The 22,563-nt window shown below is 40.7% G+C and overlaps 2 protein-coding genes across 2 annotated transcripts in view; both read right to left on the bottom strand.

Annotated features, from left to right (window-relative positions):
• Positions 1-3,091: 3,091 nt before the first annotated feature.
• LOC103390471 (TBC1 domain family member 10A-like) lies at positions 3,092-11,220 on the bottom strand. The gene is made up of 10 exons (XM_008326344.3): positions 10,628-11,220; positions 8,873-8,972; positions 8,524-8,631; positions 7,802-7,908; positions 7,597-7,711; positions 7,163-7,228; positions 6,119-6,308; positions 5,725-5,879; positions 4,921-5,187; positions 3,092-3,409 (listed from the first exon to the last, which is right to left on the bottom strand). Exons 1-10 carry the CDS (start codon positions 10,807-10,809, stop codon positions 3,287-3,289), a joined length of 1,413 nt encoding a protein of 470 aa, XP_008324566.1. The 5' UTR covers positions 10,810-11,220; the 3' UTR covers positions 3,092-3,286.
• A 998-nt stretch (positions 11,221-12,218) lies between these two features.
• Positions 12,219-22,563, bottom strand: part of LOC103390470 (protein phosphatase PTC7 homolog) — a 10,983-nt gene continuing 638 nt past the window's right edge. Inside the window, exons 2-7 of the mRNA XM_008326343.3 lie at positions 22,288-22,541; positions 20,912-21,091; positions 19,181-19,383; positions 17,045-17,176; positions 16,812-16,941; positions 12,219-15,714 (exon numbers count right to left, since the gene is read on the bottom strand). Coding sequence (XP_008324565.1) covers positions 15,656-15,714; positions 16,812-16,941; positions 17,045-17,176; positions 19,181-19,383; positions 20,912-21,091; positions 22,288-22,489 — 906 coding nt within the window. The 5' untranslated portion in view covers positions 22,490-22,541 and the 3' untranslated portion in view covers positions 12,219-15,655. The remainder of the gene's footprint in view (positions 15,715-16,811; positions 16,942-17,044; positions 17,177-19,180; positions 19,384-20,911; positions 21,092-22,287; positions 22,542-22,563) is intronic.

Here is a 22,563-nt window from a genome sequence, read left to right as displayed (position 1 = left end):
TTATAAAGAGATATAGATGAAAGAGTTTATACATACATTATAATAAAAAGAATTTTTTTTTTATATATATATATATATATATATATATATATCAGTGCTGCCTTTCAGTGTAAATGGTAAATAAACAAGAGAGGTTCCCAACCAGTGGGGCAAGGACCAGTTCTGGGACATGTGTCTTTTGGTACGGACGCAAAAGAAAAACTAATAACATTTGTGGAACTGTATTGATTATCAACATTTATTAATTATTTTCCATGAGAGTTTAAGGCACTTTGTCAAAATAAAATTCTTGTTTCTTTATTGCAAATTTTCTCATTTTATTTTCTCACTGTTCTTTTTTTTGTTTGCTGCAGTTTGACGACGGTGCCTGAGGATTTTGTCTTGTATAAAAACTGGTCTGAGGATCAGAGAGCAGCGTCTTCTGACTCCAGCATGAAGCAAATGGCGCCATCTACATGACAGCACAGGGAGTGGAGAACACGGGTGGTTTTCCGCACATCCATTTACGGTTAATAAGAAGATGACAGACCAAAGACGTTAGAAGACGGGGACATGTTGGACAGAGGACCGACGTCTCCGTCTCTGTCTCCAGGTCTGAGACCAAGTTCACTTCATCAAAATCAGGTTTTTTCCTTCATTTGCGACATTCTCAAAATGTGATATAATTATTAGAAATGCAAACGTTCTTGAATTTAACTAATCTGATGTTGTGTGGGAATAAAATTCTTTGCAGTGATTTCCCACCATGCACCACCAGGAGTCAGTAAAAAAACAAACAAACAAAAAAAAACCAAATGATTGTCTGCAACATGAATGAAGCACGAGGGAGGCTCTGTCATAGTTTGGGGCTGCTTTTTGAATCTACAACACAATCAAAAAATTCTTTGACCAAAACGGTGATCCCAAAACACAGGGTCGTGGGCAGGAAACAGCCCAGCAGAGGGCACCATTTCTGGTAAAAAACATCTAACAATCAGCTTCGGAATTTTAGTCAAGATTTTTTTTTTTTTAAAACATTTTCCAGAAGATTAGATTAGATTTAGAATCTGGAGAATATTTTCTCACGTCACACGTTTGCTTGTTTCCTTTGACGGAGTTCGTGCAGCGTCGTCTGTTTCTGGATGATACAAATACAACGAATCAAAGTGCAACAAAAATTCTCCTGGTAACATGGAGACGTGTTGTCGAGAAAACGTCAGATTAGTAAACATCTTGATAAAGTATACGCAACAACAAACAAACAAACAAACAAACAAACAAACAAACAAACACGCCTCCTCTGATTCTCCCAGCGCTGTGTGTATTACTGTAGTATTTTACAAAAACTTCATATAGAGATTCTTCAGTTAGTTAGTTCTGGATTAGAATCCTTCAGAACGACGTTCCGTCTTTCCTTCGACAACAATAGTACAAACCTTAAACCCACGTTCCCGAAAACGACAATTATTAAATACAAAATAATTATTACGAAAATATACATTTATAAACTCTTCATGAAAAAAAATCTTTGGCTCCTTGGTGTTAAAAATATATCTGCATCCTTTTTTGTTTATCTGAGTCACTATTTTTAGTCTTGTTTTTACTGCTGCTGTTCAGAACAGTGTAATGTTATAGCTCCCTCTAGTGTTGAACAGCGGGAGAATTCGGATTCATCCGTCTGTCTGACAGAAACTCCAAATAAAACCCTGATTGAACTGATGTGATGATAATCCACTCTGAAGTGTTTACAGCAGTTTTTCTGAATTTAATCCTAAAAATCCTGAGTATTGAAAAAAAAATCCAAACATTCTGACAAACAAAATAAACCAAAAAACCAAACAACAAAATTATATTTCTCTCTATTTCCGACTTCCTGTGAATCAATATCTAACACTAAGGATTTTTTATAACAATCCATGTTGTGAGAAAAAGGCAGCATTTTGACTGAAGAGTCGACAACGTCATTATTTGGTTTTTATCTTCAGAAGATTTAGAATTTTCTAGATCTTAGAAACAAAAAGTCAAAATCATATATTTAAGCTAAGAATTATACAAGACATTTTTGACTCAAAATAAAGTGAGAATTGTGTTTTTTTTTATCTGAAAATACATTGATGTAAAAAAACAAAAACAAAAAAAACGACCCAAACGTTCTTCATAATAACAGTGTTTCGTCAGAGCCAAAGAAAATTAGAATCTCTCTGTGTCTAATTATCTACGTCAAAATACAAAGTGCTCCAGAAAAACTCAAACATAATTAAGACTAAACGTCAGACTTCATTTACACCGACGGCAAAGACGACAAACCGTCACGAGAAAAACAGCAGCTTCTTCTCACGGAAACAGTGACAGAGTTTCTCTACATCTTCAGTCATCTTTAGAAGCTAACTCACCGCTCGCACGCCCGCCTTTTTTGATTTTTCAAATAAAAAAAGTAAACTCCAACATGAACCTGACGCGGCGTTTTTATCCCACGCAGTCGTTCAAACGTTCCTGCTCCAGCGCCGCAGCATCGTTGAGATTACAGTCGATAATCTCAGGTGACTGCAGCTCAGATTATCACCTGTGTATTCTTCACATCAACCCGTACAACTGAGACGGAACTGAGATAATACTCAGATTGTGCAGCTCCAAACTCGTCGTGTTACATCGCTTCTTTGCGACGCAACACATCTACTCTCGCACGATACGTGTGTTGCGTTAAGTTCCCGTTAGCAGTTTTTAGCTCTTATAAGAAAGTGCGGTTGCGGCGCACGGGTTACGACGTCAGGAGCGCGAACAGCCTGGAGTCGACGTCAGCTAATAAAGAGTTTGGTGTTACTTTTGGAGTGTTCTGATAGAAACATATGGACTAGACCAGGGCTGTCAAACTCACTGTGGCCCGATTGGACGTGTGCCGGGTCGGACCAGTACAGCGGTAAAATAATCATCTTAAATAACAATAAGTCCATGTTTAATCCCATTTTGTTTTTCTGAAAATAGTAAAGTACGAGTATATTAGAACGAAGTCACATGGGATGAAATATATTTGGAGAAACCGTCACAAACATGAAGCTTTGGTGCATTTTTTTTCCCCCACTATAAAAAAAAATCATCAAGTGGCCCTCAAACATGAAGCTTTGGTGCATTTTTTTCCCCCGCTATAAAAAAACCATCAAGTGGCCCTGATGGAACACTCTAGCGGGCCAGTTTTGGACCGCGGGCCGTATGTTTGACACCCCTGGACTAGACTGTGAAGCCCTCTGCGAACAGAAGTGACCGTCAAAGCTACGTCTGGAATCATTCCTAGTGTAAACAGGTGGGGGTGCTACAGGTAGGTGTCGTGCTCGGTGCTGCTCACGCTCTCCCTGGACACTTCTAAGGTGCTGTGTTTGAGCAGAGGTGAAGGGTCACCGGGGGAGGGGCCGTCCACCGTCTCCACCGCCGGGGCCTTTGTCTCCGCCTGCTCTTCCTGTCTGACATTTCTACTTCCCTTTGCGTCGTCCGCGGTCTTGGACGCCAGCGGAGACTCCACGATGATGGTGGGCAGCTGTCTCAGGTGCTGACGGTTGGGCGGCTCCGCGGCGATGATGGCCTTGGCGCCGTGCATCCTGGGAGGGGATACGCAGTGGAGGTCTCCTTTGGTCTCCTTCCAGCGGCGCAGCTGAGCGTGGTGTTCCTTTTCGATGTCCTTCTCAGACACTGAAAGGTCGATGATCTGAGGACGGAAAAAAAATGATCCAAATATCTGGGTGTGACATTAACTTCCTGTTTTTTTATTTCCCGATATTAGCATAGTTATATAATACGTTAGAATTGTTATCGGGTTTTCATTATCGGAGGATAACAATTCTTACAGATATTACAATTGCAAAGCCTGGGTTTCAGCCAAATGATGTCCGACCTAAAAATAGTTTTGGGGGAAATACGGCTGTATATGAAAGTGAAAGCCACTAGATGGCAGCATTGCAGCTCATTCTATTAATCTATTTTAATAATCTGCAGAATGCTGCCTCCTTAACCACCAGGCCACCACTGCCCCACTATATCGGTATTAGTTGATATCGGAATCGGAAAGTTTGGATAATATCGCCACATCAGACAAATCCTTGCGTAAAACATTAGGACTGTCAAGATGAACGCATTAACTGTAAATTAATATGTGAAATTATGAAAAAAAAAATTTAAATAAAAAATGTCGATACACATTTAAAGAACTGACCTAAACCATGAGGTGGATCACTCACCTCTCGGATCAGGAACTTCTCCTGCATGTACTGAGGCTTTATGGCTCGCAGCAGCTCCATGGTTTCATACAGACCCTGGCAGGACTTCAGTTTCTCCTGGGATCCCAGCATGCTTTTCAGCAGAACCAGGCCCACCCTGAACACAATCTTCACTCCTGGCAGAACAGGGCAGTGGAAGGTTAGATATTTAAGAGCCTCAATCGTCTATTCTAGACTGTAGAGTCAGAAGACAAAGATGTACGGACAAAAAAGTCAAAACCTGGACTGTTTTTTTTTTCTTTTAGACTCAGAACCAGGGGCAAAAAGTACTAAACAAACACGACAAGGAGAACCTCTGGGACAGGTGTTCTATCTTATTTCCACAGTGCTGACGTCAGAGTGGGCGTGGCCTCACCCTCGCAGAGGAACATGTCCCAGACTCGCAGCACCGAAGCCCAGGGCAGAGTGCGGGAGAAGGCGCACATGAACCACTCCGTCATGTACAGGATGGGCTCCAGCTTGTGCTTCTTCATGTGACTGTGAGCCACGGGAGAAACCTTCTTCAGCAGAGCGTGCAGGATCTCCCCGTCCAGCTGGATCGCCTCCTGTTGACACAAGATGGGAATGACAGGCAGGGTCAACAAAGAAGCAGCAGCAGCAGCAGCACACATTCCTCTCTCTCTCTCTCTCTCTCTCTCTCTCTGCCTGATCTGATTATGAAGAAATCCGCCGGGGCCTTTGTCTCCGTCTGCTCTTCCTGTCTGACATTTCTACTTCCCTTTGCGTCGTCCGCGGTCTTGGACGCCAGCGGAGACTCCACGATGATGGTGGGCAGCTGTCTCAGGTGCTGACGGTTGGGCGGCTCCGCGGCGATGATGGCCTTGGCGCCGTGCATCCTGGGAGGGGATACGCAGTGGAGGTCTCCTTTGGTCTCCTTCCAGCGGCGCAGCTGAGCGTGGTGTTCCTTTTCGATGTCCTTCTCAGACACTGAAAGGTCGATGATCTGAGGACGGAAAAAAAATGATCCAAATATCTGGGTGTGACATTAACTTCCTGTTTTTTTATTTCCCGATATTAGCATAGTTATATAATACGTTAGAATTGTTATCGGGTTTTCATTATCGGAGGATAACGATTCTTACAGATATTACAATTGCAAAGCCTGGGTTTCGGCCAAATGATGTGCGACCTAAAAATAGTTTTGGGGGAAATACGGCTGTATATGAAAGTGAAAGCCACTAGATGGCAGCATTGCAGCTCATTCTATTAATCTATTTTAATAATCTGCAGAATGCTGCCTCCTTAACCACCAGGCCACCACTGCCCGGCTATATCGGTATTAGTTGATATCGGAATCAGAAAGTTTGGATAATATCGCCACATCGGCAAATCAGACAAATCCTTGCGTAAAACATTAGGACTGTCAAGATGAACGCATTAACTGTAAATTAATATGTGAAATTATGAAAAAAAAAATTTAAATAAAAAATGTCGATACACATTTAAAGAACTGACCTAAACCATGAGGTGGATCACTCACCTCTCGGATCAGGAACTTCTCCTGCATGTACTGAGGCTTTATGGCTCGCAGCAGCTCCATGGTTTCATACAGACCCTGGCAGGACTTCAGTTTCTCCTGGGATCCCAGCATGCTTTTCAGCAGAACCAGGCCCACCCTGAACACAATCTTCACTCCTGGCAGAACAGGGCAGTGGAAGGTTAGATTTTTAAGAGCCTCAATCGTCTATTCTAGACTGTAGAGTCAGAAGACAAAGATGTACGGACAAAAAAGTCAAAACCTGGACTGTTTTTTTTTTCTTTTAGACTCAGAACCAGGGGCAAAAAGTACTAAACAAACACGACAAGGAGAACCTCTGGGACAGGTGTTCTATCTTATTTCCACAGTGCTGACGTCAGAGTGGGCGTGGCCTCACCCTCGCAGAGGAACATGTCCCAGACTCGCAGCACCGAAGCCCAGGGCAGAGTGCGGGAGAAGGCGCACATGAACCACTCCGTCATGTACAGGATGGGCTCCAGCTTGTGCTTCTTCATGTGACTGTGAGCCACGGGAGAAACCTTCTTCAGCAGAGCGTGCAGGATCTCCCCGTCCAGCTGGATCGCCTCCTGTTGACACAAGATGGGAATGACAGGCAGGGTCAACAAAGAAGCAGCAGCAGCAGCAGCACACATTCCTCTCTCTCTCTCTCTCTCTCTCTCTGCCTGATCTGATTATGAAGTAATGACATTCCACTCAACACCTCCTGCCACAAACACACTAAGAACGCTGACTCAGCAGTGAGTCTGAGGTGAGGCCGTCATCGTATCAATGAAACTGGTGAAAGCTGAACCAATGGAGGAAGTTAAACTTTGACCTGGGTGAATATATATACATACATATATACAGTACATACATATAAATATAAAAATAATTTAATAATATATATTATTACATAATAATATATATGATATACAAATATATACATATACAGTACATATTAAAATATTTAATATAATTTATAATATACATTATTGTTACTGTATAATAATATATATTATACAGATATATACACATATATACATACATGTAAATTATATAAATAATTTAATATATATTATTACATAATATATATGTTATACATATATATACACATTTCATATTAACATATTTATATAATTTATAATATACACATTATTGCTACTGTATAATAATATATATATATTATACAGATATATACATACATGTAAATTATCTAAATAATTTAATAGATTATTATATAATAATATAAATTATACAAATATATAAATATATATTTGCATAATTTATATTTGTAAATACATATTTACAAATATATGCAAGTATAAATGTGTAAATATACACATACACACGTATATATATATATCTGCAAAGTGTTATATGTTAGAAGATTTGTTATTGTGTTATTTGTAATGTGTGTGAAAATGCGTGTATAGTAACATACCAGCCCAGTACTGTAGTATCCTGGAAGGTATTTTTCACATATTTGGACAAGAACCCAGAAAGCGTCCTAGAAATGAAAAAAAAAAAACAGACGTTGACTTCAGGTTTGGATGAAAGAGAAACTGAACTTTTGGGTCCAGTGAAAAATAATTTCTCTTTTTTTTTTTTTTTTTGTGAAAACCAAATAACTTCAAACGTTGAGGTCATAAAAGTTACGACCTCATATATAATTAAAGTTACAAAACTGCCTCGAAAACCACAAGGATTTAGTGTCTTCAAAGATCTTAAAAAGTTAGAAAATAGTTTGGGTTTTTTTTCTATTATGACGTCTTAATTTCTTTCTTTAATTTCTGCTGCCTAATCCTGTTTAGAGTTGTGGGAGGAGATGAGAAGCTGCTGCCTCCTCCTCCTCCTCCTCCTCCTCCGTGTCGTCACCTCAGCCGGCATGTGCATCAGGAGAACAGCAGCGATGGGGGCCTGAGCCTGACAGTAACCTTCTTCTGGACGATGAAGAGTGTAGGCCTTCAGGACACGGAGCAGGTCCTGCTGCCTGTAGGTGTCAGAGTAGAGTCATCACTGACCACATGTGATTTCCTGTGAGGATCAGACTTCAGGCGACACAACAGAACGCGGCGTTTACCCGTGACCTCCCCTCGCTGAAAACATCTCGTGGAAGGGAAACTGACGATGAAGATCTCGCTCGATGATATCCACCCATTTTGGACTTCCTGGCTGGTCGTCCAGCTCCTGGAATATTAGATTGGAATTACAGGATTAAATTTGTAGTTTGTTAATAACGATGAGTTGTAGTTTATCTACTGGTAAATAATAATAATTTTTAAAAAACAGAATAAATCTTTTACAGTCTGATGGTTGAGATTTTATTCTCACAAACTTGAACAGAAAAATGTGACATTAAAGGATTGTTGGTTCAGGTTGTGTTTAATAATTTTGACATTTCTACAAAATATTATGGACAAAACGGCCATAATATTTTGTCCTTTATATATATACAAATATATATATATATATATACAAATATATTTGTACATTTTTGTAGTACTTATTTTTTATTTAAGAACATTTACTCAAAACTAAGGTTGATTATCAATGACAACATACTGTACGTCAGTAGATTTGCCAACATACGGCCCTAGTGACTTTTTTCACCTACATTTCTTTTTCATGTTAGTGCAAGTTTAAAAAAAATTAAAAAATATTAAATAAAAATAAAAAATAAATGTAGAACGTGAACAGGAAATTATACGTTCATTTTGTTTATGACGATAAAAATAGATATCTCATGGTAAAAGAATACATGGTGATAAATTCACGGTAAAATCACGTTTTTTTTCAGCTGACCTGAAATCTGCCTCTGTTCTGCTCTCGTTTCACCTTGGCTCCAGTCAGGTAGAGCCACGCTCGACCACGCAGCGACGGTGGAATCCCCTTCTGACAGCGCTCTTTCACCTGTTCATCAACAGGAACATATTTACACAAGGCAACGCAACAGAGCAACAGAGCAACAGAGCAACAGAGCAACAGAGCAACAGAGCAACAGAGCAACAGAGCAACAGAGCAACAGAGCAACAGAGCAACAGGTGAAGTAAAGGATGAGACTCAAGTTACACTTTTTCCACTTTAAACTCAAAAAAGAAAAAAAAAAAGACAACGTCCAGAGTCAAGGAGACAGAGAGTCACCACTGCTGACCTTCTTGTGTTTCTTGGCCATCCATTTGTCCCAGTTGTTGAGCATCTCCAGCCATTTGGCCTCTCGTAGTCTCAGAACATCAATCGGAGTTTCCTCCGTGCTGCGGCCGCAGAAACAGAGACAGAGAGAAAGTTCGGATCAGAGACAAAAGTCCTTTTATAGAAGTTGACACAACTTTCACTTCCTTGTGTTTATCACAGGGAAGTCCCTGTCAAAGGATGAGGTGTGTGTGTGTGTGTGTGTGTGTGTGTGTCATCTCTTCCTCGTACACAGGAACCCTGTCCTGCAGCTCTTCACCATCAGCAGCGCAGGAAAACAGGAAGCATTAGGAAGATCTTTAGCCCAGTTTCAATCAGTTTCCCACTAACTTTTACACAACAACACACACACACACACACACACACACACACCGACGTCTCCATTGTTGTCAAGCTCTGATCATTAGCCTCATTTTCAAAAAAATTGTTACTTTGTAAAAATACATTACAAACTGAAATAATGTGTCTTGGAAATTGACATAACACACTTCAAATAAGAGAGAAAAATGTTGGTCTTACACTTTAAAAAATGAAGACAAATGTGTCAACGTGAGGTACATAATAAAGTCTACTGAGGGATCAAACAATAATATGTCAGGAATTTAAAGGAATCATCTGACAGTTTTAGACCTGCAGACATTTAATTAGGAGAAAAAAGAAAAAAACATTTAATTAATAAAATGTTGACTATTTGAAATTTTCAAATTCAAATTTCCACACTGAATGTGAACAAGAAAATTCATTTTTTAAAAAAATGCATGAAACCCAGATGTGAACCTCATCTCCAGTGTTGATATTCTGGATCAAACCATTTTGGCATCTCAAATTTCTGGCGACCTCTGAGACATTTCTTTCTTCTTTTTTTTTTTTTCAGTCACGTGATCAATCATCTCCATCAACTCAGATATTTTTATGTTTCATTTTATTTGAGCTTCAGTTGTATTCATGAAAGCGACAGAAGCCAATAATTAAATTAATTTTAATAAGAATAATAATTAGCTGAAAAATATTCAAATCAGTAATTCTTTACTCTTAGACATTTCTGGCAAACCCCATTTAAATTATGAACGACTCCACGTGGGGTCGCGACCCCAAGGTTGAAAAACACTAGGTTAAACATTATGAACTTCCCTGTTTCCTGTATGGTTTTTTTTTTTAAATAAAACATATAAAACATTAACAAGTCAACTCTGCACTTTTCATGTGTTTTCTACTCATAAACATCACATGAACATGTGACCGGGACATAACCACCGTCTTTGTCCACAGCAGTTGAACATGTGCACTTTGGACAAGAGACACAAGGTTTAATTACATACAATTTTAAGAGACTTTCTGTGTTAAATACGACTTTTGTAACTGTTTACTTCAGACAGAATATTCAAAATCCAAACACACACATTCATTTATATTTTTAACTTTTAGAACTTGGTATATAGTGTAAATTATTTACTTAAAAAATACCGTTTTGATTCATGCATTTGAAAACCCAACAATCTCACATCAAATATTGGTATATAGTGTAAATTATTTACTTACAGAAATCTCACATCAAATGATGTGAGATTTCTGCACTTTCTCTGCCGAAGAGAAAACACCACTATACACTTCTAGTGAATCACTGAAATGACTCGAGAGATTAGTTGTTGTTGTTGTTTTTTAAAGCAGTATAAACTACTACAGTAGATTGTGATAGTATTGTAATACTCGTACTCACGGGTCAGTGGGAGACTGCTGAGCTCCACCGGTGAACCCGTACTTGTCCACCCGCTCCTCCGGCGGGATGGCGTTACCGTTTACCTCTGCCCCGGATCCGTACCAGCCGCCCTTCCCCTTATCTGTCAGCTTGTCTCTGCTTCCCCGAAAGTCCAAGCCATTTCTATGCTTGTTTTTTGCCATTTAATCAACATTTACCCGACAGAGGGTCTTCACAACCTCTGGTCCGACCGTACAACTGCGCTGACACTTCTTTTAAATCCCTCCATGAAGACGCTCTGAGCGGAGCTTAAGTTAGCCACGGCTGCTACATCAGACGAGCTACTTCCTGTTCAACCGTTAGCCTGCTAACACCCGCTACCTACGAGCAAGCTACTATAAAAACCGCGCTTTATTAGTTGTTAACGTCACTTTTAAACGGTTTCCGTAGAGGCGGCACACTGTTACGTCGCCAGCCGACTGCTCTACGAGTTACTTTGTCACTATTTAGCTCATTTACTCCGGAGCTAACGTGTTAGCATCACACAAGCGTCAGCTGACACAGGGAATGTGTTGTAGGAATGTTCTGTATGTCCGAGTTTAACACAAGGTGGAGCAGATCAGTAAACAAAACATCCACCGCACCACGATGTTCTACAGCGCCCTCTACTGTGGAAAAAAAAATAAACACAGTACAGAAAAAACAAACTCAGTACGCAAACTTGTGTTTTGAATTGTTTTGGATATTTCACTGTAGACGCGTTCTCAAAATGTCAACGGGGAAAGAAAAAATGAGTAAAATTAATTCTGACAAACAAAAACACTATTTACGTTATCTACTGTTTTCATCAGAAAACACCTTCTCTGTGGATTTATATATTTAAAGATGCATTTTGTATGTGTTCAAGTAAGATAAAAAGCGAAAAAGTCACCGGTCTCAGAGAAGCTAGGTTAGCCGCGAGTAAATTAAAAACTCGGTAATATTTAACCTAAACAACTTCGATAGAAACTGAGAACTTCTCTATTAAAGAAAGATGGAGAACACAATAAATAAAGATTAACATGCGCCACAGGCTAGCTAAATCAAGTAAGTCAGGAATAAGTGTACAAGGACGTAAACACAGAAAAGCTACAAGTTAGCTTACAAAAATATGGGCTCAAATTGACTAAGTACAGTTGTATTAGAGAAAAGTAGCAGAATAATACATGAGAAGGATGCGGGCAAACAATAGCCAAAAGTTAGCGAAAATGTCCCTCTGTGGAACTTCGGTTAGCAAAAAAAAAAAAAAAAATTCAAAGCTAAAAGGCAAATTTTCTGTTTGTGAAAAAGATTCGATTTATCAAGACAGTAACCATAAACATAAAAAATCAATTTAAAAACATACTTTGGAAACTCGTTTTTTAACAGGGGGTTTAATATGAGGATCAAATATCTGGTTTCTGTTTGAACACAACAAGTCAATTAACTACAGTGTGGTTCATGGAAACACATGGCGACCGCTGGGTGGGTCAACATTTGTCCTTTGTTGTTGTGAACCGAAACTCAAACGCAACAGAAAGCCAGGAAACAAACAGGTATAGTATAAATACTAGATTCTTTATTTAAATATTGTACATATTTCAAAACATATTTACATAAATGAGACCTGTTTTGTTACACAGTTTACACCGACACGGACCTTTCGCACAACAATCATACGACACGGACTGCAGAAGCACCTTTGAGGACGTCTTTAAAGGTGTAAAAAATATCATTCAAATGCAGCTTTTACATCAAACACGAGACAAAGTGAAGGAGACGACACAAGCTTGCGATGACAGGAAAGGCCTCGGTTACAGGTCTATCTATTTGTTAAGGCTGAGACTTTGCTCACTCGCACAGCACCATTAACACTATTCTCTGTCGGAATAGAGATCACGTCTCTCTGACATTATAGCTCTGTCCTTTATATGTGAAAACAAAACCATTTGTACATTAACTCCCCATGAAGACAATGGATTCAAAAAAAAAAAGAAATTCACCAAACTGAGCAGACAGGTTGTTTTCCAGTAATTCAGAACGTCTCATTTAGATGTACGTCAATGTGAAAGGTTTGAATGGAAAATCATGAAAAAAATTTCCACCACACAAAAATACCACAGTGACAATCCTGCTCTGTGACATCACAAGATTTTCTTTACAGGAACAAAGAGAGAGAGAGTTGTTTTTACAATGTATTCATATATGGCTTTCTTTCTTTGGTTTACAAAAAAAAAAAACCACCTCCACACAGAACTTTAAGTGGGACATTTGTCCTTTGAACATGAGACGCACAGGGAGAAAAATGAAAAACTCTTTAAATGTTTCTCTGGACGTTTCCCTTCGACTTCTCATCGCGGAGCCTGCGTGTTTTTACAGCACTGCTCAAAGTGAGAGTCAGACAAACCGAACATGAAGGCTGATGGACACAGGTGTCCGTGAGCAGGGCAGTGTTATCACTGTGTCTGACTGATGGAACTGAATGGAAGCAGCAGTTCAGTGGTGACGAGCAAGGGTGAATAACCTGCGTCAACACAGACGTCACAGTCACAAACAAACAAACGAGGGACAAAAACAGGGAAGAATGAAAAAAAAAAAAGAAAAAAGAAAAAGTCATCCATCCATCTCTTAACTCCAAACACTTTAAAAACAACATAAAAAAAATACACATTATTTCCCTTTAATTCATGTCTGACCTATTGTTGCGATCACAACTGACACTGATACTGTGTGGAACAGCGCCTCCTACAGAATTTGTTGATTACTGACAACAATTGGAGCCAATGTCAGGAGTCATTATGGGTGTCGGGGGTTGAGGGGTGTTGAAAGGTACTAGACCAGGGGTGTCAAACTAAGTTAATCAATTACATGTCAAGGTGACGGGACCAGAACAATCATAATACAATTACCTTTAAATGACAATAAGTCCATGTTTCCCCCCTTTGTTTCCATGCAAAGAAGTACGAGGATATCAGATAAAGATGATCAAACGTGACTAAAATTATCTTTTCAATTAACTGCAACTAAATTTAATTTTACAAAACATGAAGTGCACCTTTGTTTTAATTAATTTTCAAAATTCCAGATTGAAACCCCAAGTGGGCCGGATTTGGCCCGCAGGCCACATGTTTGACACCCCTGCCCTAAACAATGGCCAATAAGTCCATCACAGGAGGCAAACATTTGGCCCACAGTTAAGTTCCAGAAAGAAAAAAAAAAACAACCAACAAAAACCAGTCAGCACATCCACGGTACCCGTAGTGACTTAAAACACACACACACTCTCTCTCTCTCTCTCTCTCACACACACACGATTGCATACTTGTTGATCTCACTACCACGCACTCGCAGCGATTACATCAGCATATTTGTTGTTCGTCATTTCAGCGGAAGAGTGGGATCGACGAAGGTCAAAAGGTCAAAAATAAACACCTGTACAAACATATGTTACTGAATGCATGTGAACTAGGGATGTCGGATGATATCGACCGACCGATATTAGTAGAATTATGTAACGGGTTTTGCTGCCCGGGTGTTGCCAAATCATATTTGTGCACTAAAAATAGTTTTGTGGCTGTTTATGAAAGTGATAGCCACTAGATGGCAGCATTGCAGCTAATTTTATTCATCTATTTTGTTAATCAGGGGGTTGTATGGAGAATTATGGTACCAGCAACTCATACAGTGGTTTGTACAGATAAGCAAATAAAACAAATGACCAGCAGGGGGCACTTAACTTCCTTAACCACCAGGCCATCACTGCCCCGCTGAATCGGTAACGGTTGATATCGCAATCGGAAATTAAGTGTTTGGACAATATCGGCAAGAAGTTAACATCGGACATCGCTAATGTGAACCCATCCCACAACGCTAACAAAACAGACCTTCGCAATCGGAAATAAAGCAAAGACGACAGAGAAAAAATACAAACAAACAAACAAAAAAAACACACAAATATGTACAACTTAACAGAAGGTATGTACTCTTGGTTCGACTCAACCTGACTGACCCTCGCACTGCGGCTCCGACAGGTCTCCTAATAAATCGGGTAAGGTTCGTTCTGATCACGACGGCTGTCAGTTTCCATCTGACGTCGGAATAAAGGCTCGAATTTAGGAATCGAACATATAACAAGATGGGTTTTTTCTGCAGTGGCTCCTGCAGGAGTCGGAGGTAGCTTTACACACAGCTGTGAAAGACAGTGAAACTATGTTGTTTTGCTGTTGGAACTGTATTTTTTTTGGGCCTCAGTGTTGCTTCAATAATTATTAATGCCTCTGTGCCTGCACTTAAGCATAAATGACACAGAAAAGGACATTCATCAAGAGAAAACAACACATTTTTTTTGACTTTCTTTGTGGAGGGTTGAATGTGACACGACACCTCTGTACTGACCAGGTTCAATTAATCCAATAAAACCCGCCAAATTAACTTAAAAAATAAGAAAGTCGTCAACATAAACCCCTTTTTGACAGTTCCACTTCCACTACATCGTCCGTGAGACTCACTCCCAACATCGTACTCTGTCCAGCTCCCAAAATCTGTTCAAGCACCTTTACAAGGACGGACTGGATCAACAACTAGAGTTAAATAGATCATCATCAACATCAATTAAAAACAATGGCTTCGACCCGTCGTAACAATCAACCGTTCAACATGAGGTTTACCACGTTTCCAAAGCTCTGGTTCCTCCCAACATCTGTGGACGTTCCCTTCATCACCTACAACTGAAAAACACTGATGTCGCAGAATATGAGGCGCGGGAAACCGAACCGTCCGCCGTCCTCCAGTGTCACCGTCACTTCAACTCTTCTCCGAGGAAAAAATAAAAAAAAAAAAAAAAAAGGAAGAAGAGGAAAACGGGCCTCAGTCCCACAGTGAGGAGTGGGTCACGACGCTGGGCCTTCCCAGTGCATTTTTGGACTGCTGCAGGTGGAAGACTCGGACCAACGGGAAGGAGGATCCAAATAAATAGACGCACACGTTCTCTCTCTCTCTCACACATACACACACACACACAAACACACACTTTCAGTCCGTATATTCAGCCACAATGGACAGCAGCACCGTGATGTCGTCCGGTTTTCCTCCTGTAAAGAAAAATAAAAATATGTAAAATATTATAATTATAATGTACAGAATTCCTCCTGTAAAGAAAAATAAAAATATAATTATAATGTACAGTAGAGGAACAAACAAACAAACAAACACGACAACGTGTTTCTGTTAAAAACAGAAACATTTAAATGATGAGAATCAGTAAGAATTTAACTTCTCTGATTCCTTTATTAACATGACAGATCAGTTTTATTCTCTTTTTCAATTTTCACTTCAAATAAAACGGTTAAAAAACATGTGGAAATATTATGTAGATTCCATTTCAGCCACAGACTGTCGTGTCTCTCTTTAATGGCAGTGTAACCAGTTTCACCAAGGCACCTTGAACGCACCAGTTCTCTCAGGATTTTCAGACGGAAAAAAAAAAAAAAAAACGGTCTTAATTTTCAAAGTAACTAAAAAAACACCTGGTTCTTCACCATGAACCGTGACATCATCAGTGGGCGTGTCTTACTCGATGTTATAAATATACTAAATCTAAAATAATAATAAAAAAATAAAAAGCGATTGACGGTGAACACGGAAAAAAAGAACGTGCAGTGATCCGTCGCAGAGGAAACCTGCGGACTTCGCTGTAGTTGCGTCTGTAAAAGACACCAGACATACTGGCATACCTATACTTTTGACATACCGTTCATATTCTACGTCTTCTCGCCATCAACAGCTGTTGCACGCCGGACTGTTAGATAAAAAAAAAAAACGATGTCGGAGCAGACGCTCCATACAATCTGCCATTTTGCCGTTGTGTTTGTTTAATGTTGCCATAGTAACGTGGAGGACGTGACCTACGTCGACTTAAACTGGTACGAATGTGGGCTGAGAAAAACACCAGAACTAGAACCAGAACCAGAACCTTGTCTGTCTGAAATCACCCTGAGATTTCATGACACGAAGGTCTGGTCAACTTTAACTTGAACACAAAAAAAAAAAACCCAATATTGATCCTACAGTTTTACTACGTTAAGCCACACCAGAGTCACGGGGTCGTACTTCTTTTTATTTCCCATTTGGTTTTGCTATAAACCAGTCAGACGGTCGGACGACTCCGCTGACGTCGGGCGTTTCTTACCTCGTACATTCAGGCCGTTGTCACAGGCAAACTGTGCGAACGGAGACATGTAGTTGGGATCGTAGGCCAGGTCGTGAGCCTGCTTGGCTATGCTCTGCGCCGTCTGCAGGATGCTGTCGTAGTTGGTCGCCTAAAGCGGAGGACCATGGGAACAAACCGTTATCACATTTACATGAAGTTACAGGAAGTACTACGAGTACTACGAGTACTACGAGTATCTGCAGCGGCGGCACCTTGAGTTTTTTGAGCTCCTGAAGAATCATGTAGTCGGGCATGTTGTCAAAGAGACCGTCGGAGGCCGTCAGGATGATGTCACCCAGCTGCACGTCGAAGGAGGAGCTGTCAGCTGCGAGTACTACGAGTATCTAGAGGAAGAGGAGGAAGAGGAGGAGGAAGAGGAGGAAGAGGAGATCAGTCAGACTAGACCAGAGGTTCGTGACACATGAGCTGCTGTTTCAGCCGGAAGAGTTTCAAACCAAGTGGACGGAGCAGTGTTTGATCTGAGAGCTGAACAGGAAGCTCCGTGTCCTGAGTTTATGGGTTGAATACCATGAAGCAGAGGTGCCCAAATAAGTGGGTCACGATCAAAGAGAGAGAGAGAGAGAGAGAGAGAGAGAGAGAGAGAGAGAGAGCTGGTAGATGATGAGCAACTAACTTTAAAATTTAAAAATAAAATTAAAAATACAGATATTTTAATTAATTAATTTTTTTAATGACCTAAATGAACTAAATTAGTACTAATACTTAAGTGTTGAATCATACTGTGGCACAGCTACGTGTATTTAATCAAAGTACCTCAATGATTTATGTTTAAATCAAGTATATTGAGTTCATATGAGTAAATATATATTTAATATGATCAACCCAGGTAGAATCACTTCAACTGGATATTATTATTGTTGTTATTATTATTATTATTGTTATTATTATTATTATGCCAAATCAAAAAAGTGTGGACACCCCTGCCACAAAGCCTCCTCTGAACGGAAAACACGGCAGCAACAATGTTGACAACATTTAAATGCTGTTGAATTGAAGTGGCTGAAGATTGACAGGCGCAGGAAAAGGATGAGTGAAAGGTTAAACCTCAGGAAAGAGGCTGTCGTTGTTAGCATGAAGTCGTGACACCAGTACAGGCAGCAGGGCTAATGAGGAGTGGTCGCTCCAGATACTGCTAATCTGGGTGTGTGTGTGTGTGTGTGTGTGTGTGTGTGTGTGTGTGTGTGTGTGGAGTGGTAATCTGTCAGATGACGGCAGAAATAATGTCCTGTTCTGTCTTCACGTGAATAAGAAGGGCAGAGACAGAGATAATATAACAGCCTGTGTCTCTCTCTCACACACACACACACACACACACACACGATAAAGCAACCAAAAAAAAACAAAAAAAAACACAACGATGAAGGAACAGCCTGTTTGTCCAAAGTCTCGTTAAGAGCACGATGAGCAAAGAGTTCGTTATCTGTCATCAACAAAACTGAACAGAAAAAAAACAAAAACAAACTTGACCGTGAAGTGAAAACATCACAATCAAATGATGACATAGAACAGATGAACGCGCTAATGCTAATGCTACACATTAGAATGAGCGTGATCGATAAGGAGATCGGGATCGACCGGCGGATTTAACAAAGAGAGTGCTGTTAAATATACACAAATATAATTCTATAGTGTGTAGTAGTGACTGTGTACTGTGAGTACTGAAGTCATACAGACATCAGTAATTAACCAGTACAACCTACATATAATGTATATACAGTGATCCCTTGCTATAACGCGGTTTACTTTTCACGGTTTCGCTACTTCACGGATTTGCATCGTGCATTGTGTTCTGCATTCTGATTGGCTAAAAAGTCACTCCGCTTCTTCTCTACCTGGGCGCCAATAACGTTGCGGTTTAATATGTACACGTACGTAAAACAGCTTGCCAAATTGACAATACGTACGTGCAAATTCTCTTGCAATTTCGAGTTTATCAAACCCCATAATGTCGACAAAACGCGCTGGACCGGCAAAAGTACCTGCGGTAGGGACCAAAAGGCAGCGGAAGATGCTGTCTATCGGTGAGAAAGTCAAACTATTGGACATGCTACATGAAGGTAAAAGCTATGTGGCTGTAGGTCGGCATTATGGAATTAATGAATCTTCCGTTCGTTTGTGAAACAAATGGTTGAGACTGTAAAATGGTTTGTTCGTTCTTTCTCTTCTTTTTCTTAGTATTTAATTGTAAAAAAAATAAAGATTTCTACTTCACGGATTTTGCCTATCACGGGTTCTTTTTGGAACGTAACCCTCGCGAAAAACAAGGGTTTACTGTATACAGTATGTTGTTTAGCTAATTCATGGTTCCATCTTTATATAATAGCTACTGACCTGTCACTGAGTACCACCCCTTCAACACCAGGGGGAGCTATGGACAGCTGGAAGGGTGTGTTAAAGTAGTGCTGCTGCTCGTCCGAGCGATGGACCACCTCTCCTTCACGAACCACCAGGAACCCAGAGTCGCCCAGGTTACAGGTGTGCAGCCGGTGACTCCGTCGGTCCAGGACCACGATGCAGGCGGTGCTGCTGCCTGGAAGAAAAGGACGGAGATTTAAAGTCACTGGTGTTGGAGGAGTAGTAAGAAATAAAACAAAAAAAGAAAAACAATCTTCAAACAGAGCTGTTATCTGACAGACATGCTAACAGGTAGCAACTGGTTTTAGGAAGAAGTCGGCTACGAAATGCTGCTAAACTAGTCCTGACGTGCGGCCTTTGTTTACACGCTGCCTGAACAGAAATGAGACAAACACTGTTTTTTTTTGTTATGTCCCAAACCCTCAGTGACTGCAGCTCCAGAGGCCGACGGCTCCAGTAACCCTGAACGGACCGAGGTCAAACACAGACCGTGGCCCTGATCCCAAAAATAAAAGCAGACCTTTAGATAAACTTAGCCACTAGGGGAGGAGGTCACCACCGGCTGTGGGTGGGAGGCACTGAGGTTCAGTGGAAAGGTGACCTGCGGCCCATGTGACTGTCTGAGGTCAGACATTCAAAAGGTGTCGAGTTCACAGAGCGACGCCGCAGATGCACTTTGGGGAGGGGTCGAGGGTGGGGGGGGCAACTGTTGAGCATCACTAGGTCACAAAGGCTCCACTCTCAGGTGGTGGTGTAACATTACACACGTTAGCTCATGTGATGGGTGTAGCATAACTCTGTGGGGGGGCCACGTGTGTCACATGGATGTTTTTTTTTTTTCGTGTTAAATATCACGTTTGAAATACATTTTAAAACAACTGACATGTTTAAAGAATAGTTCAATTAAATGAACTAACTATATTACTTTGATATTAAGGGACGTCCAAACATTTAATTTCTGACACCAATATCAACCAGCACTGATTTAGTCCTGGTAATGTTGATTTGTTTTTAATCAGTACAAAGTCAAACACTTTATTGTTTATTATTACAATAGATTAATTAAATGGGCTGCAATGCTGCCACCTAGTGACTTTCCCTTTAATTTACAACCGTTAAACCCCAAAACTATTTTTAGGGCACACATCACTTGGCCAAAACCCAGACATTGCGTTATCAGGTTTTCATTTTTATGGAGAAAAAAACCCAATAACGATTCTTACAGCTATTACATAATTATGCTAATATCGTACATCCCGAGTAATTTTCTTTTCTTTTGGTTACGCCCGTCTTCACTGTTAAGTCAAATGTACCATTTGCTGAATACGTTTGAAGCTTCCGATAGGCTAACCTATTTATTTATATTTTTTTTCTTTCGTTTTTTTTTTTGTCGGCTTTTAGCTTTCAATGTAGCTACCATTTTGTCATCTTCCGGGCTAACGTTTGCTTACCGACCTACTGTTGGATTTATTTCCTGACTTCTATCTCCTACTGCAGTTGTCGACCAGTTCAGTTGCCGTTCTTCTTCCTTCACGTTTCCCTCCGTTTGTTATCCACCTTCATTTTCCTATCGTGACTGACTCATACTGTAACTATGTTATTTTGGCATTAATGTACACAGGGGAAGCATGACTCACTCAAACCACAGTCTGTGTATGTGTGTGTGTGTGTGTGTGTGTGTGAGCCCGGTCGACGGCACTCACCGAGCAGCGGGACTTTGTTCTGTAGAAGCTCGTAGTAGCCCGAGGTCAGGATGCCCACTGGGTAGGTGGGAGTGAAGCGCCCCTCTTTGACCAGCCGCTCACAGGTCTTCATTAAAGTGGCAGAAAACTGAGAAGGATCAACACCATAGTCCCGCCAACCGCCGACGCCGTCAGCCACACCTGACGGAGAAAAATGAACAAAATGTTGTTGTTGTTGTTGTACTCAAGACATGCCACTGAGTCCTGCCACTGAGTACTGCCACTGAGTACTGCCACTGAGTACTGCCAGTACACAGTATGGGTCATGAATATCTAATATCTGGCTATAAGAGTATACAGTTGAAGGTTGTTCAAATATTGACATCTTTGTTACATCAGTTTAATATTTACTTGACATTCTGGAGTTACCACATTATGTCATTATTTTGTCACGAGGTCAAATAAACACTTGTCACATGTCAGTGCTAGTATTAGATGGAATGTTTTTTTTTTATTTCCTGGACGATATTTCAAGTAGGTAAATTGATTAATTTTTAAATCTAAAGAACTCAGTTAAAGCACGACTACACGTGTATTTAAAAAAATAAGTAGTCTACAGATTACTGAGTGTAGTTAAATTATTTTCCACCATCTTCAGCAGCTGCAGAAAAAAAATACACGGCGAGTTCTACAGTCTTATAACAAGTGAAGCCCGGAGAAGTGGCTGGTTTTCTTTTTTTTTTTAAACGTCATTCACATAATTAATTTACGGGTAATTTATGTGGCTAACGTTGATAAATATCACCAAACTCTGTTTTATGGTGTTGACAGACACCTTCGTAAGTCGAGTGTTGGCCTGTGTTTACCCTGTTTGCTGAGGACAAAGCAGCTAAAGCTACAGTTGCTAACGAAGCTGTTAGCAACATGGCCGCCTCCATGCTCAACCATTCTGACCTTTGCAAGACATTGCATTTTAAACTCTCCGATGCCGCCAGTTGGTCTCATTCTGTATGTTCTACCTCCACCGACACGTCAAGGTTTAGATGTGTTCGCGATCTTACGTTTGCGCCTTGTTTTTTTGCACTTTGGGCTAATCTAGGTGAAAGGTCACGAGCAGTTTTTCTTCATAAACCAACCCATTAAACCAAGAAGATCTGCATTTAAATCAAAGAGAGTGTAAAAAAAATACATATGGCTGTCATCTGCTCTACTGTAATTTAGTTTATCTTGACAGGTTAAAAAAAACAACAACTCGTGGGTGTGTGTTCCAGGTGGGGAGGGGGTTGTGTTTTCATCCGAGTGGTCTGCACACGTGCACCCAGTGAAGGTCACCCGAGCACCGAGGGTGTGTTTACGCACACAGTCACAGAGAGAACCAGCATCAGGTGAACACTTACCTAAGACATCCGCAGTCCTGTGTCGAGCGATGAAGCAGGCGTCATCGCCGTAGCACATCCCTTTCTTCAGGATCCCCTTGCGAAAGTCTTTGCCGAAGCCGTAGCTGGCGGTGATCAGGCTGTAGTCCCGACCGTCCGTCTGGGACAGTCCGCCCAGGACAGCCCTGGCTACCAGTCTGCCATACGACAATACGGATAACATTCCCCGGCTGAGAGCGGCCCCGTCCTGATCGGAGCCCCACACACACACCCCCGCCGCCCCCGCCCCCGCCGCCC

Source organism: Cynoglossus semilaevis, chromosome 14 (genome assembly GCF_000523025.1).
Source record: "Cynoglossus semilaevis isolate Cse_v1.0 chromosome 14, Cse_v1.0, whole genome shotgun sequence".
Classification (NCBI taxonomy): Eukaryota; Metazoa; Chordata; class Actinopteri; order Pleuronectiformes; family Cynoglossidae; genus Cynoglossus; species Cynoglossus semilaevis.
Note: the sequence above shows the minus strand (reverse complement) of the source record. Positions and strands in the feature narration are given on the sequence as shown.

Coding starts and splice junctions, on each gene's coding strand:
- LOC103390471 (XM_008326344.3), bottom strand. CDS start 10,809: ATGGCAAAAAACAAGCATAGAAATGGCTTGGACTTTCGGGGAAGCAGA. Junction 6,309..7,162: donor GATACTACAGTACTGGGCTG/GTATGTTACTAT, acceptor TTGTGTCAACAG/GAGGCGATCCAGCTGGACGG. Junction 5,880..6,118: donor GGACATGTTCCTCTGCGAGG/GTGAGGCCACGC, acceptor CTGTTCTGCCAG/GAGTGAAGATTGTGTTCAGG.